At 41.7% G+C, this 15,809-nt stretch overlaps 1 protein-coding gene across 1 annotated transcript in view; it reads left to right on the top strand.

Moving 5' to 3' along the window:
- Window positions 1–2,505: 2,505 nt before the first annotated feature.
- Window positions 2,506–15,809, top strand: part of oxct1a (3-oxoacid CoA transferase 1a) — a 49,275-nt gene continuing 35,971 nt past the window's right edge. The window contains exons 1-7 of the mRNA XM_062516759.1: window positions 2,506–2,694; window positions 3,512–3,620; window positions 3,866–3,956; window positions 6,613–6,748; window positions 7,026–7,175; window positions 8,003–8,109; window positions 12,741–12,801. Of these exons, the coding sequence (XP_062372743.1) occupies window positions 2,590–2,694; window positions 3,512–3,620; window positions 3,866–3,956; window positions 6,613–6,748; window positions 7,026–7,175; window positions 8,003–8,109; window positions 12,741–12,801 (759 nt within the window). The 5' untranslated portion in view covers window positions 2,506–2,589. The remainder of the gene's footprint in view (window positions 2,695–3,511; window positions 3,621–3,865; window positions 3,957–6,612; window positions 6,749–7,025; window positions 7,176–8,002; window positions 8,110–12,740; window positions 12,802–15,809) is intronic.

Below are 15,809 nucleotides of genomic sequence, written 5' to 3'. Positions count from 1 at the left end.
CAGTTTCATTGTTTCAACCAGAAGTGCAAAAAAGATCTAGACGCACCCTAGCGGCAAAAAATATGTTTTGTCTAGCGGGATGGTCTAGGGTCGCACCATTAACAGGGCGTTCACACTGTCTACGTCCGTCGACGGATCTCGGAATGCCTGTCTGCCGTATGTATATTTGCATACACGCTATCTGATTGGCTAACGGATCCGTCGCTGCCTGAAAAGTTGAACATTTCTCAACTTTTTTGACGAAGGCAGCGGAGCTGAAGTAACGGACGGACCCACAATTCCTTTCGAGTCCGCCCCATGCAAAGTAAATGAGATCTGTTGACGGACGTAGACAGTGTGAACGCTCTGTAAGGCAAATCCTGCGTCCGGCACCAAGGCAGCCAGTCCAATCAGAATGCTCTATCTGTGTACGGAGTCCTTGAGCCCGCCTTAGCACGGTGACGACAGACCTTCGGCTTCCGATATTGACGCCAGTGGGCTTGACTATGCGTCCTCGTTCGACGAGTTGGGTGTGAGACCGTGTTGAACAACCATAGAGAACAACGAAAGATGAATGAGGCTAACGAAGCGCGCTCGTTTGAATCGGCTTTGGAAGAGTTAGACTTGGGCTTTTCTTTGAAGGTTGAGCAGAAAGAAGCACTCATTTGTCATTTGAAGTCATTTGAAGTCATTTGTCATTTGAAGTCATTTGTTTTAAAGAAGGATGTATTTGCCGTTTTGCCGACCGGCTACGATTGGTCACAAATGCTGGCCTATTACGTGCAGAGGCAGTTTGAAAGACACCGGTTCATCCCACCCACAGACTTCAGTCCTGTGAATGGTCCAACTCCAGACTATATATTTAATGTAGAGTTTGGCTTGCCAGGCTACAAAAAATATTTTTTTTATGGTGTTGCTAGGATAAATAGAATGGTTGCCATGTCAAATAAAGTTCTTGCTATGGTGGTTGCTAGGGTAATTATGTTGGTTGCTATGGAGGTTGCTAGGTTGACATGGTTTAATGAATGGTGATAGGTCTATGTGATAAACGCATAGTTTAATTGTGTATTCATACTTTGCAGTCAAATGACACTGATATGATACTGGCGGACAAGAAACAATGGCTAACATTAGCATGTTTGTAGCTACAACACAACCTCTATCGAGATTGCTGCCTACAAGGACGTTAAATCCTCCGGGTGGGTCTGAAGACTACACTATCTTGCCATTGGAATGAGTTGGACTGATAACACAAACTTTTCTTTATTTCTTTCTTATTTCTTTATTTTATTATTAACTGTTTTATGTCTGTTTTGTATGTCTACCGTTAGATGGGTACGCTGGCGATTACGCCACTCCATCTGACATGTCTGGTCTTGTCTTGTTCTGTAAATTTGTTTGTTTTTGTCTTGGTGTCGCCGGTACGCTGGCGACTATGTCACTCCGTCCGGCATCTTCTGTCCTTTGTGTAGTAGCCTAGGATGCGTCTAATGTGTGGAGCGCTTTGGATTGCACTCAGTGCATGTGAAATGCGCTATATAAATAAATGGACTTGACTTGACTTGACAAAGTGACATTGTTCCATTGTGTGATGAAGTCCTCATCGGAATGTCGGCGAATAACAAGTTTGACAGCAAATTTGGTAGTATGGTAAGTACAACATAACCCCGCAGGGGCTAGTGCATCCAATCAATCATACTATCTGGCATGTCATTTTCACCTCAAAACACAACTTTCACATGGTAAAACTGTCGACATATCTGGCAAGATCCTTGATTAGTTTACAGAGTTTCATTGCTGGAGAATGATGTCCTTGCCCGCTAGCCAGTAGATGTCACATGCAAAGTATGAACAGGTAGATTGATGGATGTTGACAGTTGACAGTTGAATGGATGAATTATTGGTTTGTGGATGGATGAGAGTAGGCCTATGTTGGATGGAAGGGGCTTTGTATTCTTGTTAAATAGAGAGAGACAGAGAAAGACCCTAGTTGAGTAGGTAGTTGGAACAATTACAAATCAGTCTTAACAGCCCTTTATGTCTCAAAGAGTATAAAGTTGACAAAAATGAAAATACATGTTCGAACAACGTTGCTAAGTCAAACGATTCATGTATAGCATACAGAAAGAGTGGTTGGCAGATTATTAATATAATATTACATTTTCATGTAGGCCTACTGTAATTGTATAGATATTCATGTCAATATGAAAAAATCCACTGATCAATGAATTTGATTGACTTCCAAAAGAAACAAAAAATACAAATTTTATTCATTTGGCAGATATACTTTCATAAAATTGACCCATAAAATTGTAATTGGTTCCATCATGCTCTAGTCGAGCTAGGAAGAAACAAACCAAGCACAAACAAAATACCTTTTTAACTCGTGGTGAGCTGCCTTGATCCCTAAAAGCGCGTCATCAATACAGTACCGAAAGAGTTAAATTATAAGTAGCAAGTCGAGCCCATGTCACTCCTTCGTCTTGGCGCCTTTGGCTCCTCCTCCTTCTGCACTTGGCAGACAGACAGCAGAGAGAGCTGACAGACAGGAGGTAGATATACATTTCTAGAAACGACCCCATCACAACAAAAGCGCTGCACTTTTTAAACATGGCGACCCTCAAAGTGCTATCCCGAGCTGAGAGATTAGTCTTCAGAAATGTACCAGGTGCCTCTAGACTGAACGTTAATCGTGCAACCCATTCCAATCTGAAGGTCAGTATTGTGTCGCGAATGTTTCAAGCTATGATCTACGACAGATGATTTGTGCTAGGTTATCCTCGATTTGAAGTGCACGAGGCGACAGGTTCTCTGAAATAAGTCAACGCTCACATACGTTGCACAAATAAAACCGGTCACCTGCTAGTAGAGATAATACTTGCACTGTATTTGTCGCATTGTAATTTTAGGTAAATTATTTAATTATTCAAGGTTAATTTGTTTAGGCAAAATTGCTCATTTGTAAATTAACTTAACCCCATGCTAGCTGTGCAGGCACGTCATCATGCAAGGGCAGACTCGTCAACGGTGTTGGATAACTCTCTCTAAAAGACCAGCCGTTTGAAAAAGTGGACTGCTTGTTTCTGTTATTTTCAGGTGTTTCATTGAAGTCTTTGCACGTCAACGTTGTTTAATTACTCAAATGACATAACATCCTCTATTGTTCCTAGATTATGTCATCCTTAGATAACGATGTTTCATTGTAAAAAAAAAAGAACCAATTAAATGATGGCTTGCCTCTTCTGTCTGCTGACAGATCAGCTAATTCGTTTGTGGCTCATGCAATGAATGGCATAATTGTAGCTTGCATTGATTACTGAGATATTCACTGAGTTCATTTACCTACTATGTGCGTTTTCAGTGATTAGGCAGAGTTAGAGCAAATTTCTAACTATCAGTGTCCTTTGATATCCTTGGTCAGTGGCCTCCCCTCCTTGCTGGAGCATTAGACCGTTCAGTGCTATGCTAAGGTGAAATGCAGACAGGTGCTTGGAGAACACTTACAGTACTACAACTGATTCAACCCACACAGGCCTGCTGCTGCTACTTTTCTACTTCCAATCACAGAGAATCCCAGTTCTACTCTAATGCCTTAGAAGCAGTGAAGGACATCCCTGATGGATCCACACTCCTTGTTGGTGGTAAGCCAATTTGCCCACTTCTGTCTTTTCAAGTGTGTATGTGCTGTTTACAAAGAATGTACAATATTGCCATGTCTTTGCAGTTTTTTCCACAATGCACTTTTCTGAAAATGCACCAACCTCCACCCACACCCACACACACACACACACACACACACACACACACACACACACACACACACACACGCGCGCCTGTTCCATTTTTTCTGGACCACTAAATCACACCACTAACGGTTTCTCCCCAGGGTTTGGGTTGTGTGGTATCCCTGAGAATCTAATCAACAGCCTGCTGAAGACGGGTGTCAAAGGTCTCACGGCTGTGAGTAACAATGCCGGGTACGTTCAAACACCTGTCTACCTGCATTTTGCACTTGGACATGTGAATGTGAGAGTACTGAAACTTGATATACTATGCATGTCACAGTATACTGTACTGTATGACACAGTAAACTACACCACCTCCTAGCTATAATGAGACCGTAGTACACCGTTTATTTTTATCCCTAAATGTAACTAATAAAGCATTATATTTTAAGCATCCAGTTAGCGTAGCAATATAATTACCAAGTCTTTCACCCATTGATTATTGTCACTAAACAAGGACAAAATGGTGTTGTGTAGGTGGTTGATGTTCCAGACTAGCTTCTCATTTTTTTCCCTCTTGATGTGCACTTTCCCTAGATGTGCAGTATGCACTATTAGTACATCCGCTGTGTCTTGTGCCTGCATGAGATTCTATGCCCAAACCACCTCTAGCTGTGTCTATTGGAAAGAATTTGTCATGTGAAGCTGCGTCTATAAATAGGGCGAGCTGTGCTGGCGTCATGCCAGGTCTCGCCACCTTCTCATGGCGTCAGTGGACACTTTGCCTCATGCGTCTTCTGTTGTCTGCCTGCATGTCATGTGTTTGTTTTTCTGGATGGGTAGTGGTCAGAGAGAACACAGACAGGGTTGTTACTTTCGGATGTTTTATCAGTTTGTGTTTGATTGCAAGTGATATTTTTGTTATTGGGGTCATTGAACTCCTCCTCCTGTGTGGCAGACTTGCAAGGTTTTGGGATGGTTATGTAACATTTCATTTGAGTGCGAAATGAACTCAGTGACCCCTCCCTCAACAGACTTGTATTATCCTTTTGATGAAATCTTCGGGAGTAATGTCTCAAGCGTAGATTTGGAGAATTGCTTCCGTCCCAAGGTTGACAAAATTTGATATTTATATCACTAGGTCAACTGCTAAGGCCAATCACAGCTGACAGAGGCATTAGTGGTTGTATTTATAGTTCTACTGTTTCCAATCATTGCTTGTCTGACTGGTTCATGGGGTTATTTTTTTTATCTTTATGTTACTGTAATTGGCTGCATATAAGTGGCTTCCTATTATAACCATGCCAATATTAAACAATTATATTCTGATTTTGCTTTTTAAATAGTCACTGCTAAACCATGTGTTTTTTTTTTCTTTCTGCAATGTTGAGAGGCACACCAAAAGAGGGCAGTTACTGTAGTTCTGGCTTGCACTCAAGCTCTTTTAGCAGCACCATGACCACACATATGTTTGAAAAGGACCTTGTTCCCGGACCCGGACTCCCAGAAGAAGTCTTTTTTGTTCAAACTGTAATCTGAAACCAGCGCCTGAGCCACACCGTGCAGAATCATTCATAGCTAACTCAGTAGGGAATGCCATCCACTGAGCGCTACAGCCAGCTGCCGAAACTGCTGAATTTGTGTGTCGTACTGCACAATGGACATTTGTACTTACTAATATTATCCACATATTCTTTTTTAGCAAATAGAAATGGAGGGCTTTCCTTTCAAAGCATGCTTAAGTTGTACCCAATAAGTCTGTGAGGTTACACTGTTTCCTAAGCATGTGAGTTTTCTTGGCCTCCTCCTTTGTCTTTGAGGCAACAATTAGGGATGCCAAATCAGATTAGTTTGATCAGAGGAGCACACTAGAGCGTAGTCTTTGAGAAATAAAAATGTTTCTGTGTTTCTAATTGGGATAGAATGGGACCACATGAGATGAATTATGTGTCTGATATATAGATACAGTTGAGTGGAAAGATTGACTTGCCACCTGCAGCTACTGTATTGTTGATAAGTAACTCTGTTTCACTCAGATGGCTCCATTTTGTTAATGAATTACTACATTAGTGCCGGTAGACTGCTTGCCTGTCATTCTCCTTGTGAGTTAAGTTTGTATAGGCTCTTCTGAAGGAGACGCTTAGAGATGGTGACACTGAAACCCTTGACCTCATAGAGAGAAGGGAGGGAAACAATAGGAGATTGGCGTTTTGGATTTCAGTCTCGATTGTTTAGTTGAGTTCTGTTTTGGTTAGTTAAGTTTTGTTTTGTTTTGTTTTGAGCAGCTGTGAGAGAGTTGAGGGAGTCCTTATGTGACCTTGGATTCCTCTGGAACCTCTTGGCAGTCTGGCCGTGGTTGCTGAGATACTGGAAGAATGGAGAAGGGAGAAAGGAGGAAAGGGGGGGGGTGGGGTTGCATAAAGGATAAGACTGTCCAACTCTTCTCATAAAGCTGTATAGAAATTGCAGACAGCTCCTGTGTATACTGGTTTTGTACGCACTTCAGTCATAAGGAGTACAAAGATTTATTGCCCAGTAAATTCGGTTATACAGTGGGCAATATTTTATGTAAGGACTCCTAAGCTTTTTTAGATTGAACTTTGTGTTTGAGCCCCTGCAAGTCTCTCCTCTCTCATCAGCAAGTGAGGTTCTGGTGCAGTCGTTTGCCAGAACAAATGATAACCCTTATGTAATCCTCATGACCTCAGCTGTACACAAAAAAAATGATCATCTATGTATTTTTGTATGTTTAATGTATGTTTGAAGTACTGTATGTTTAATTCCTCACACAGAAATTCTGTGTGTATTTGTAATGGTGAAACCACATAAAAACCATGTTGCTGAGGAAGTAGAACTGCCAGTTGCCTGTCTGTCCGACTGACTGTTTGCTTGTGCACTTTCCATGCAGGGTGGATGATTTTGGCTTGGGGCTGCTATTGCAAACCAAGCAGATCAAGCGGATGATCTCCTCCTATGTGGGAGAGAACGTTGAGTTCGAGAGACAGTACCTGTCCGGGGAGCTGGAGGTGGAGTTAACGCCTCAGGTACAAATTCCTTTCGCCTCATAGGTCACACCTTCCACATAAGCCCCCTTTGCATGCACGCCATCGACACACCCTAACCATTCAGATTTTCCCTAAACAGTAACATTATACAATTTGAGCAAATAAAAAATATAGCAGTGCACCGTTTTAAAATTATGCAAAGTACTTGTTTGCCATTATAAAAGTTGCTTTGTGCCAGTCCTGTGTGCCCAGATCCATCCCTGCGATTGCAGTTCATTTATCCTCTGCGCTCTCGCCACTTTCCTCTCCTCTGCAGGGCACCCTGGCCGAGAGGATCCGAGCAGGGGGTGCGGGCATCCCAGCATTCTTCACTGCGACGGGCTACGGCACGCTCATTCAGGAAGGCGGTTCCCCCATCAAGTACAACAAAGACGGCTCCATCTCCATCGCCAGTGAGAAGCGAGAGGTGATTACTCGGTCGTTATCAAGTCACGCCACAACTTTAACCATCTCCAATGGTCCCCATGGCCATTGAGAGCCACGACTGATGTTTTTCATGGCCAGTGAATGCACAGAATGGAGTCACCATGAGACAGGGGGACATACAGTACCTTTGTACTTTCTTCTTTTGGATTTACAGTACCAAACAAATCTAATTTAAAGGACACCTGTGTGTTGTGCATAAGGGAAACTGTAAAGAGCATGCTGGCTATTGCATATCTCTCCATGATGCTGTGGAGGTTTAGACCTGCATTGTGCTAATGATGTTGTTAGGGTGCCGGTGACGTTGAGGGTTGACAGGCCGTCTGTTTTGTCAACAGTTAATGAGTTATTACCTGTTCAAATAAAGTAATGGTAACAATTTCTACTGTTCACCCTTTAGGATGTACAACTACTGAAAAATGGCCACACAAAAACCTGTTTCAGGAAATCTGCTGTAAAACACACTTAAAGACACTAAGATAGACTTGGAACATGACCTCGAAAATCAAAATGGAGCTGTTGGCGCTGTCAGATGATCTAGCCTGAATCTGGTTGAGCTTAATTTATACTGACTTTGTACTCAAGTCAAGAATGTTCCAAACTTGGCCTGAAAACAGTAGCCCACTAATACTGGAACAAACTCAAAAACCAAAATGGAGCATATCATGCCTGAATTTTGTTGGGCTTAGTTGATACTGACTTATATGATATAGCATTATATAGTGTAGATGGAACAAGTAGCAAACTGTTAATGTTTCAAATTCACAAATTCACCTCCCCGTTGTCTTTTCTCCTGTCTTTGTGACCCAGGTTCGTGAATTCAATGGCAGGCATTACATAATGGAGAAATCCATCACAGGGGACTACGCACTGGTTAAAGCTTGGAAAGCCGACCGCGCTGGCAACGTTATCTTCAGGTACCGCCCTATTTCTTTAACTTTCCCTGTCAGATTACTGCGGACCAATTACAGCCCATCGGTGAAGGCAGGTGTTTACATTACAACACTGCCAATATTTACATGTCAAGTCTGGGTCGTTTCACACCGTTCATGTTATCATCTCGTGATATTTCCATAATAGAAAGCACTTGAAAGGCAGTCTTTTTTTGTCAACCAAGGTGACTGCAGAGAACCCTCATGAAGTGAAATGAACAGCAGTCTAGCAGTTATTTTCTCTACTGAATGATGTATCACACATCACTCCAGGGACCCTGATTTAAATGGCAGATGAAGTGCAAAGTCTACAACAGCTTTAATTCATTTGATGTGAGACAGTGCCAGCTTTGTCCTGCAGTGTTTTCCCCCCAGTTCCTCCTCCTAAAATGTATTATGGAACATCTAGGTTGATGAATATTGGTCCTGCACTGTAGACCCTTGGTTGGATTTTATTTTACCACTGGTTTTGAGGCATTCCAGTGTTGCTTTAGCCTTATGTGTTTGTCAATTCTCCTACTGGTGGGTAGAACATCCCTCCAGCCTTAGTTTTACAACTGACAGCAGGTTTTCTTTTTTTGTCCCTATTCATTGTCCCTTTACTCCTAGAAGGTTCCGCAGTCCCCACAGAAATATCCCCACACAATGATCTTGACATCTGGTATTGGTTTTATTGACGTTTGTGTCAACCTTCACAAGGTCAGCCGTCTGCTGCTGTTCCCTGCCACCTGAAACCTCTTTATGGGGATGGAGCCTTTGCGGTTTCCTCTGGCACCCCAGAAATGAGCTTCCCGCTCGGCCTTCTTTCCGTCGCCAGCCTCTGGCCTCAACATTGCTGACCTTTTCTCCTTCCTCTGTTAATCCTTCTTAAGCTAAACATAATAGGGCATAATGTGAGCTCACTTTTGACATGGCTTAGTTTTGACTTGACAAAGTCGGGTGTTGTAAGGCTACTTATACTCATTGTGAGCTGATGTCCTTTACTCACCCAGAGTTGAATCTACTTTGTTCAGGAGACTGCCGAGCTCAACTTTCACACAGTCTTCCCTCTGCCGTCCAGTGATCTCAAGCTCTTTTCTGTCTGCACTGTTCATTTCAACTTGATCCGCAAGGTTTTTCATCAAAAGCTGTATATCATCTTCTCTCTGTTCGTTTATCTCCAATTCTTCTAACTGTTTGTCTAAGAACGTGTCTAGGTCACGAAGAACAATGGCAACATCTTCAGGGATATCCGATGGCGGAGTTAATGCCTCTGCCCACTCCCTTGTCCTCTTTTCTAGACTAATTCTGCCATCTTCAACCTGCTTTATTCCTCTTATCAGGAGCTTTTTAAGTTCCTTTTTGGTCTTCTTTTTGGGATTCTTTTTATTTTCGTCCATGTCCATGTCAATGTTAATCCCCAAGGCCTCCAGTTCTCTCTTAAGTTCCCCTAGTTTGTATTTTTTGACACGTTTCTTAATTGTTGTATCTGAACCGTGCTCATTCTGCTGTGCTGGCAGGCAGCAAGCCAAAAACCAACAGAACTGCATTAGATCGGCAAAAATTAAAATCCAAACATCAAATTACCACAAAATATGAAACCAGCCAACTTCTACACAAACTCAGGAAATAGTGAACAAAAAATCCAGTTTACCCTGTGCTATGTGCTGTGACATCATGATGTTGCCTAGCCACCTTTATTACAGAAACGGAATGGTTTGATACATGACTATTGTTACCTATTTGAATCTTTGGAATCTATTGACTCTCTGACTCACAGGTGTCAAACTCAAAGCCCGCGGGCCAGATGCGGCCCGCCACGTCATTTCATATGGCCCGCGAGAGCTTTAAGGGTCTGATACAGTATGTGGCCCGCGAGAGCTTAAAAGGTCCGATACAGTTTTTGCGTATAGGCAATACACTGCAATACAATGCACGCATGTGAGACTGACAAGGCAGCAACATCAACCACCTTCCTCTATGATCAGTGCAACTGGCTACATCAGATGTGATAGCAACGTATACGTGTGAAAACAAAATAGACCAGTATTCCAAACTATTTTAGCGAACGGAGCGCCTAAATTACGCGCTCGGTTTAGCCTGCCTGTGAAACGCATGATTGTTTGAAGTGCGTGTGCTTCTTTGAGAGGGGAATCGATGTAAGTTGTAAACTACGTGATACGTTTACGTCTACGTTTAAAAGGCATGTGTAATTGTGTCTAGTCCTATTATCCAAAAAATCCAGCTCCAAATCCTTGCAAATCGAGCAAGTGATTGTTTGGCCAAAAGCGAAAATAAGCCTATTCTGACCGAGAAGAGGTGCATTCATATCAGGCAAGCAGAGGTATGCCAGAAGTTTGTAGTAATCGCCCTGTTGCTTTGCATTTTCATTTCAGTTTAAAACGAACAACATAGAATCCACACAACACCTTTCAACTTTAAAACTTCAAAGAAAAAGTCCACCGGGACCGTTCGCTTCTACTGTATGTGTATGGAACGGTGTACTGTAGGCTAGTGACGCATTTCATATGGATGCACTTTTTGACATGACAGTTAGCCTACTCGTTTGCATCACTTGCTAGATGTAAAACTGCATTTCGTTACTGGTATTTCACTCGTGCAATGACAGTAAAGTTGAATATACTCGAATCTAAAAACTCAGAAATATGAAAAAAATCCATCCAAAGAATCCATGGCATGATCTCTTCCTGACTGACCAGTGACCCTCATTGAAAAGTCAAACTGTAATTGGAACTGACAGTGGTGTTTTGTTTTTACAAAACATAACAATAATAAAAAAGAACATGTCATGCTGATACCTTTTGCTCTTCTCGATTTTAGAAGTTTTACCGATGCTAAAGATTTTGGCTGGTGCTACAAATCTTAGAAGTTATCTGGCCCTTTGAGGGCAACCATTGGGCTGATGTGGCCCTCGGTGAAAATGAGTTTGACACCCCTGCTCTGACTCTTTTGATAATCTATATCATCATGGTTATGGTTTTGGTTATGGTTATAGATATTTGGCAGATGCCTTTGTCCAAAGTGACATACAAATAAAACACAATACAATCAGGTCATATCCCTATTTACTAGGCACACTCTGACTGAATTGAGTTTTGCATTAATAAAATAAATGAATAATTCAAATTTGAATAAAACATAATTACTAGAACGGCTAGTTAGAAGTCATTACCGTATGTTGCAGAATTATGTTTATTAGTGAAAGTTGGAAGATAATAATCACCTCCTACAACACCCACATACAAACTTTTCAGTCTGCAGAAACCATTACATGTTAATTGGACCGAACACAAGCAAATAGAAAACCAACAACTAATGGCCAACAACTTTATTTATTATTTAAAGTATCTTTTTAAAATGTGAAAATGGTCAACTCAAGTCACTTTTATTCATATAGCCCTTTTCTATGCACAGAGTGCGACCCAACATGCTCACACACAAGACATTGAGGCACAAGACAAAAGATGCCGGAGCGTACCCATGACACCAAGACATAAACAATTTCACAAACATTGCTGACTCCCCTGGTATTGTGATGGATTTGAAGAGGCTTGAATACTTTTCCAACCCGCTGCATTGTGTGGAATGCAGGCGCATTCGGCTGACTCATCAGTGTTTGTGATGAAGGTCTTGCCATTGGTGTTAAATTAACAAATTGATTTTGCCTAGTTATAAATGCAGTCGATTTTGCACTTTGTTGTCCATTATTCACATTAGGGTCCCAACTGTTAATCAGTGATTTAAAAAGATATTTTGTGTCAGAGATTTAGTGAGGGCTTTCAGAGAGTGAGAGAGACAGTATACAACAGTTTGACACTGTTTGACGCATGTTTGTTACAGGCAACTAGTGCTGTAGATCTTCAAATTGGGTTGTGAGAAAATGTTGATATGCTTAAGTCTAGCGATATCTGTGCCAGCTGTGCTGTAATTGGTGATTGTAAGAGTTGGCATGGCTTTTACACTGTTGGATTGCTAGTTTCTGCCAAAACCTACTGCTGCTTTTAGGTGAAATTAATTTTGAAGAAATGTTATGGCCAGCATGGCACAAGACAGGCAGGAATTATATAGAACAATTTATCATCATTCGCCACATAATTAAAGAGACCCTATGCAACTTTCTGCAGGAGACGATCGTTCTTTGTTTACATCTGGAAGTCTGAGACGAAGAATCACGCTTGCAATTTATATATTTAAATATAGATACATGTACAAATATACACGCTAAAGCTGTCGGGGAAGCTCTGCAGAGAAAATGCAAGCATAAAACGAGCGAAAACGAACAACGAAACCGAAACCAGAGATGAAATCGCCAATCCTGCATAGTTCCTCTTTAAAGTTGGTCTCAGTTTGACATTTCTCACATGTTCAAATAACAAATCATCTTTGTGGCGATGAAGAGGTTGACTTGAGTACACTGCAGAGCCTACAGGAGCTGTATCATTTCTCACCACAAGGGTGCAACAGTTGCTCTTCAGTTAATGTTCTGATACCGAGCAGCCCAGCAGCACAGCAGCAAAATACGCCTTGAGATTTATGCAGCATGGAAAATGCCTGTGATGTCTTTCTCCTGTTGTGATGTCAATGTCTTTTGTTTTTCTCCTCCCTTTTTTTTTCAGGAAAACGGCAAGAAATTTCAATCAGCCCATGTGCAAGGCAGCCAAAACCACAATTGTAGAGGTAGGAGAGATCTGTTGAAGTCTGACTCTGCCTACACACTGTTGCACAGTACATAAGTTGTTGCATGAGGGAAAACCAGGGGTGAATTTATCATCAATCATTCCACGTGGGTAAAGCAGCATGAGTAAACAGTTTGCTGAACCATCACCATAGTTTTTCATCAAAAACTCCTTCCTCTGATCCTTTAATAGGTTTTTTTCCCCCAGCAGCGTTTTAGACTTCATTTGTAACGTTTACTTTCCTGGAAGAGTGCAGATCTTATATGAGACCATAGAACCCAGCTACTTACTGTATGAGTAATGTAGTCATATCAAGACCCAAAGACTGAGAGAGTGCAGATATAGTAGAACATGGGTCTTTATTCATACATGTTGTTTCATCTTTTATTTTCTAGGTCTATTTTAGAAGACTGTTGGCAAATGTAATTATTTGTTATAATTAGCATAAGCTCTATTAAGACTAGACCCCTGAGCTGAATTCCCTGGTTTTAAACAGTCAGAAGCAGGTAATTACAGGTAATTTAAGCTGAAAATGTGCAACAGAGAGGTCAGACTTTGAATAATTTATAGGCTCTAATTTTTGCCTAAAGCGTCCCAAGACTTTTCAAATTTTAGGTTGTGCGAACGAGTCAGTCTTCTTCTCGTTCCCCACAAAATAAATCCGTGAGGTGTTATGGGGGCTCTTTTCATTCCTGCCCAACGCTCCTTTGAAACACTTGTCTGCGTATCAAAAGTGCTTTCATCCCAGCGTGTATTTAAACGCTGTGAGAGCGCACAAAAGACGCATCAAAAGAGATTTTCAGCAGAGCCGAATGAGCTCAATTTAAGAGCAAGCCTGCCCCATGATAGTCTCGCTTTCACTCTGGGGCCAGGTTTGCTTTCTGCGGTATATTTAGGTCTTTTTTGGTTGACCGGTGAGGCAGTGACTGATATTGTTCCATGCCACATCTTCTTGTAGGGTCAGTCATAAAGTAATCAGTTTGTACCAACGGAAGTCATACCCGGAAGCTTCCCTGTCTAGTGAACGTGGCTGTTATCTGTGACACTCTATCTATATTGGGGGCTGTATAATCATTTGTTGCTCTTAAGGCCCATTTGGTGCTTCACTGTGGCCATTAAAGTAGCTGAAGATAACTTTATCTCAATGGCCAGGGTTGCCCCTTGTGTTTACCCATCTGTTTCGGTGTGTGCATGTGTGGAATGGTTTCACAACTCGAAGCCAGTGTATGTTTTCCAGTTCATCTTGCGTTCACCTATGACAACAAGCTGTCTGAACCATGACCCATGATATCTTTACTGAGTGAATAATCAGTTGTGAAGGGTTGGAACCATTTAGGGGGATACACACACACACACACACACACACACACACACACACACACAAACTCATCTCAATCAAGTGTGTCCCCTCAAGCAGTTGGGGTGCTATCTTAGAGGAACACGTTGTTTCTCAGCGCTTGTTAATCATGTCAGCTTGGATTTTCCTGTTCATGCCCACATTCATGCACTTTAGTTCCACAGACTAAAGCAATATAAATCATTGGTGTCATAATCCAACCCTCTGATCTGAGGCAAAACTGTTTAGCAGCATTTGACTGCAGGCCCCCAAGTCAGAAAGACCATCTGTAATGGCTTCCTTACTCTCTAGCTTTTAAAGTGTTTCACTAATACATTCTTGTCCTTCCTTATTTCAATCATTTAGCAAAATGTTTTTTGCTTTGGTTTTGCACTTCAAGCTAAGGTTGTGTAACTCGAGGCAGTTTTATGGTTTGGGCCTAGAGTCACAGTGTTTCTACAGATGTATTGTTAGATGTAATTCAAGAGTCCTTGTCCTGGATTATCTTTATCCTTGTCTTTGATATGAAGAAGCCACCCCTAACAAGCACAGAGACAGTACCAGAGGCCATGATGTTTGATCTAGAGGTTATCGCCTTTGTGAACAGAAGTGATTTGGTATGCTTGTAAGCATATGCTGAAACCAATAGTATGAGCACTTACTCTGTGGAAATGAACGAGTCCCTTGCTGAGTTGCCAGGCAACGTCAAAACCCACAATACAGGCCTGTTAGCAGTTAGCTATTATCCCTGTTATCTTCAGGTAACGATGAAAGGCTCTGAGCATCATAGCAGAGATTTATTCAAAGTGTGTGTGTGTGTGTGTGTGTTTGTGTGTGTGTGTGTGGTTGTGATAATCAAAGTGGAATAGATCACCTCATCTTTCTGTGGTTGTGGAGATGGCAGGTAACTTGAATGAAATGGGTTGGCCAGGCCTTGGACAAATTGGATCATGCTGAATCTGTCCTCAGAGATGTCACCCATCCCCTGTTCCAGATTCACAGCTCTCATTCACTTCTGACCGTCACAGATTATTTGCCCCAAACGTACAGTGCTGATGTTATGTGAATACATTGGCTCGGCTTCACATCTCTAACTACCTTCCATTCTCAAACAGATTTATCAATGCTAGCTCTGTATTCAAACGGTCATGATTCACCATTAATGTGCAGAGGCAATAGTGACCATGAACTGAGATGATTTGTGTCAAAAAGTTTGAGAAGAGAAACTGAGAAAGCAGATAGTTTAGGGACACACACACACACACACACACACAATCATTCGTACTCTTATACTCATATACTCACACAGACACAGACAAAAGTGTCCTCCATAATTCAATGTGCCCATCACATCCTGAAGGTTAATACGTTTTGACGAGACCCCCAGAACTCTCGTCAAAAAAAGTACATAGACCCAAAAAAGATTCCTCTGGGCATTCTGCCATTCTATTCCTTGTGTCCTCTCATCAACTGGACTGACTTCAAGTGCATTTGTATTACTGAAATAATTGTAGAAAGGAAAACCACATTATCTGACTTTTCATACCTCTGGTTCTCAGTAAAAGCTCTTGCTTACAGCTTGCCACCAGAAGGCTACTCTGAAGCTGAAAGCGTTCCCACATTCACTCTATACCACAGTAGAAACGTCATATCCATAACTGCTCAATTCTATT

The sequence above is a fragment of the Sardina pilchardus genome, chromosome 16 (assembly GCF_963854185.1).
Source record: "Sardina pilchardus chromosome 16, fSarPil1.1, whole genome shotgun sequence".
Classification (NCBI taxonomy): Eukaryota; Metazoa; Chordata; class Actinopteri; order Clupeiformes; family Clupeidae; genus Sardina; species Sardina pilchardus.
This window is presented reverse-complemented; position numbering and strand designations above follow the sequence as displayed.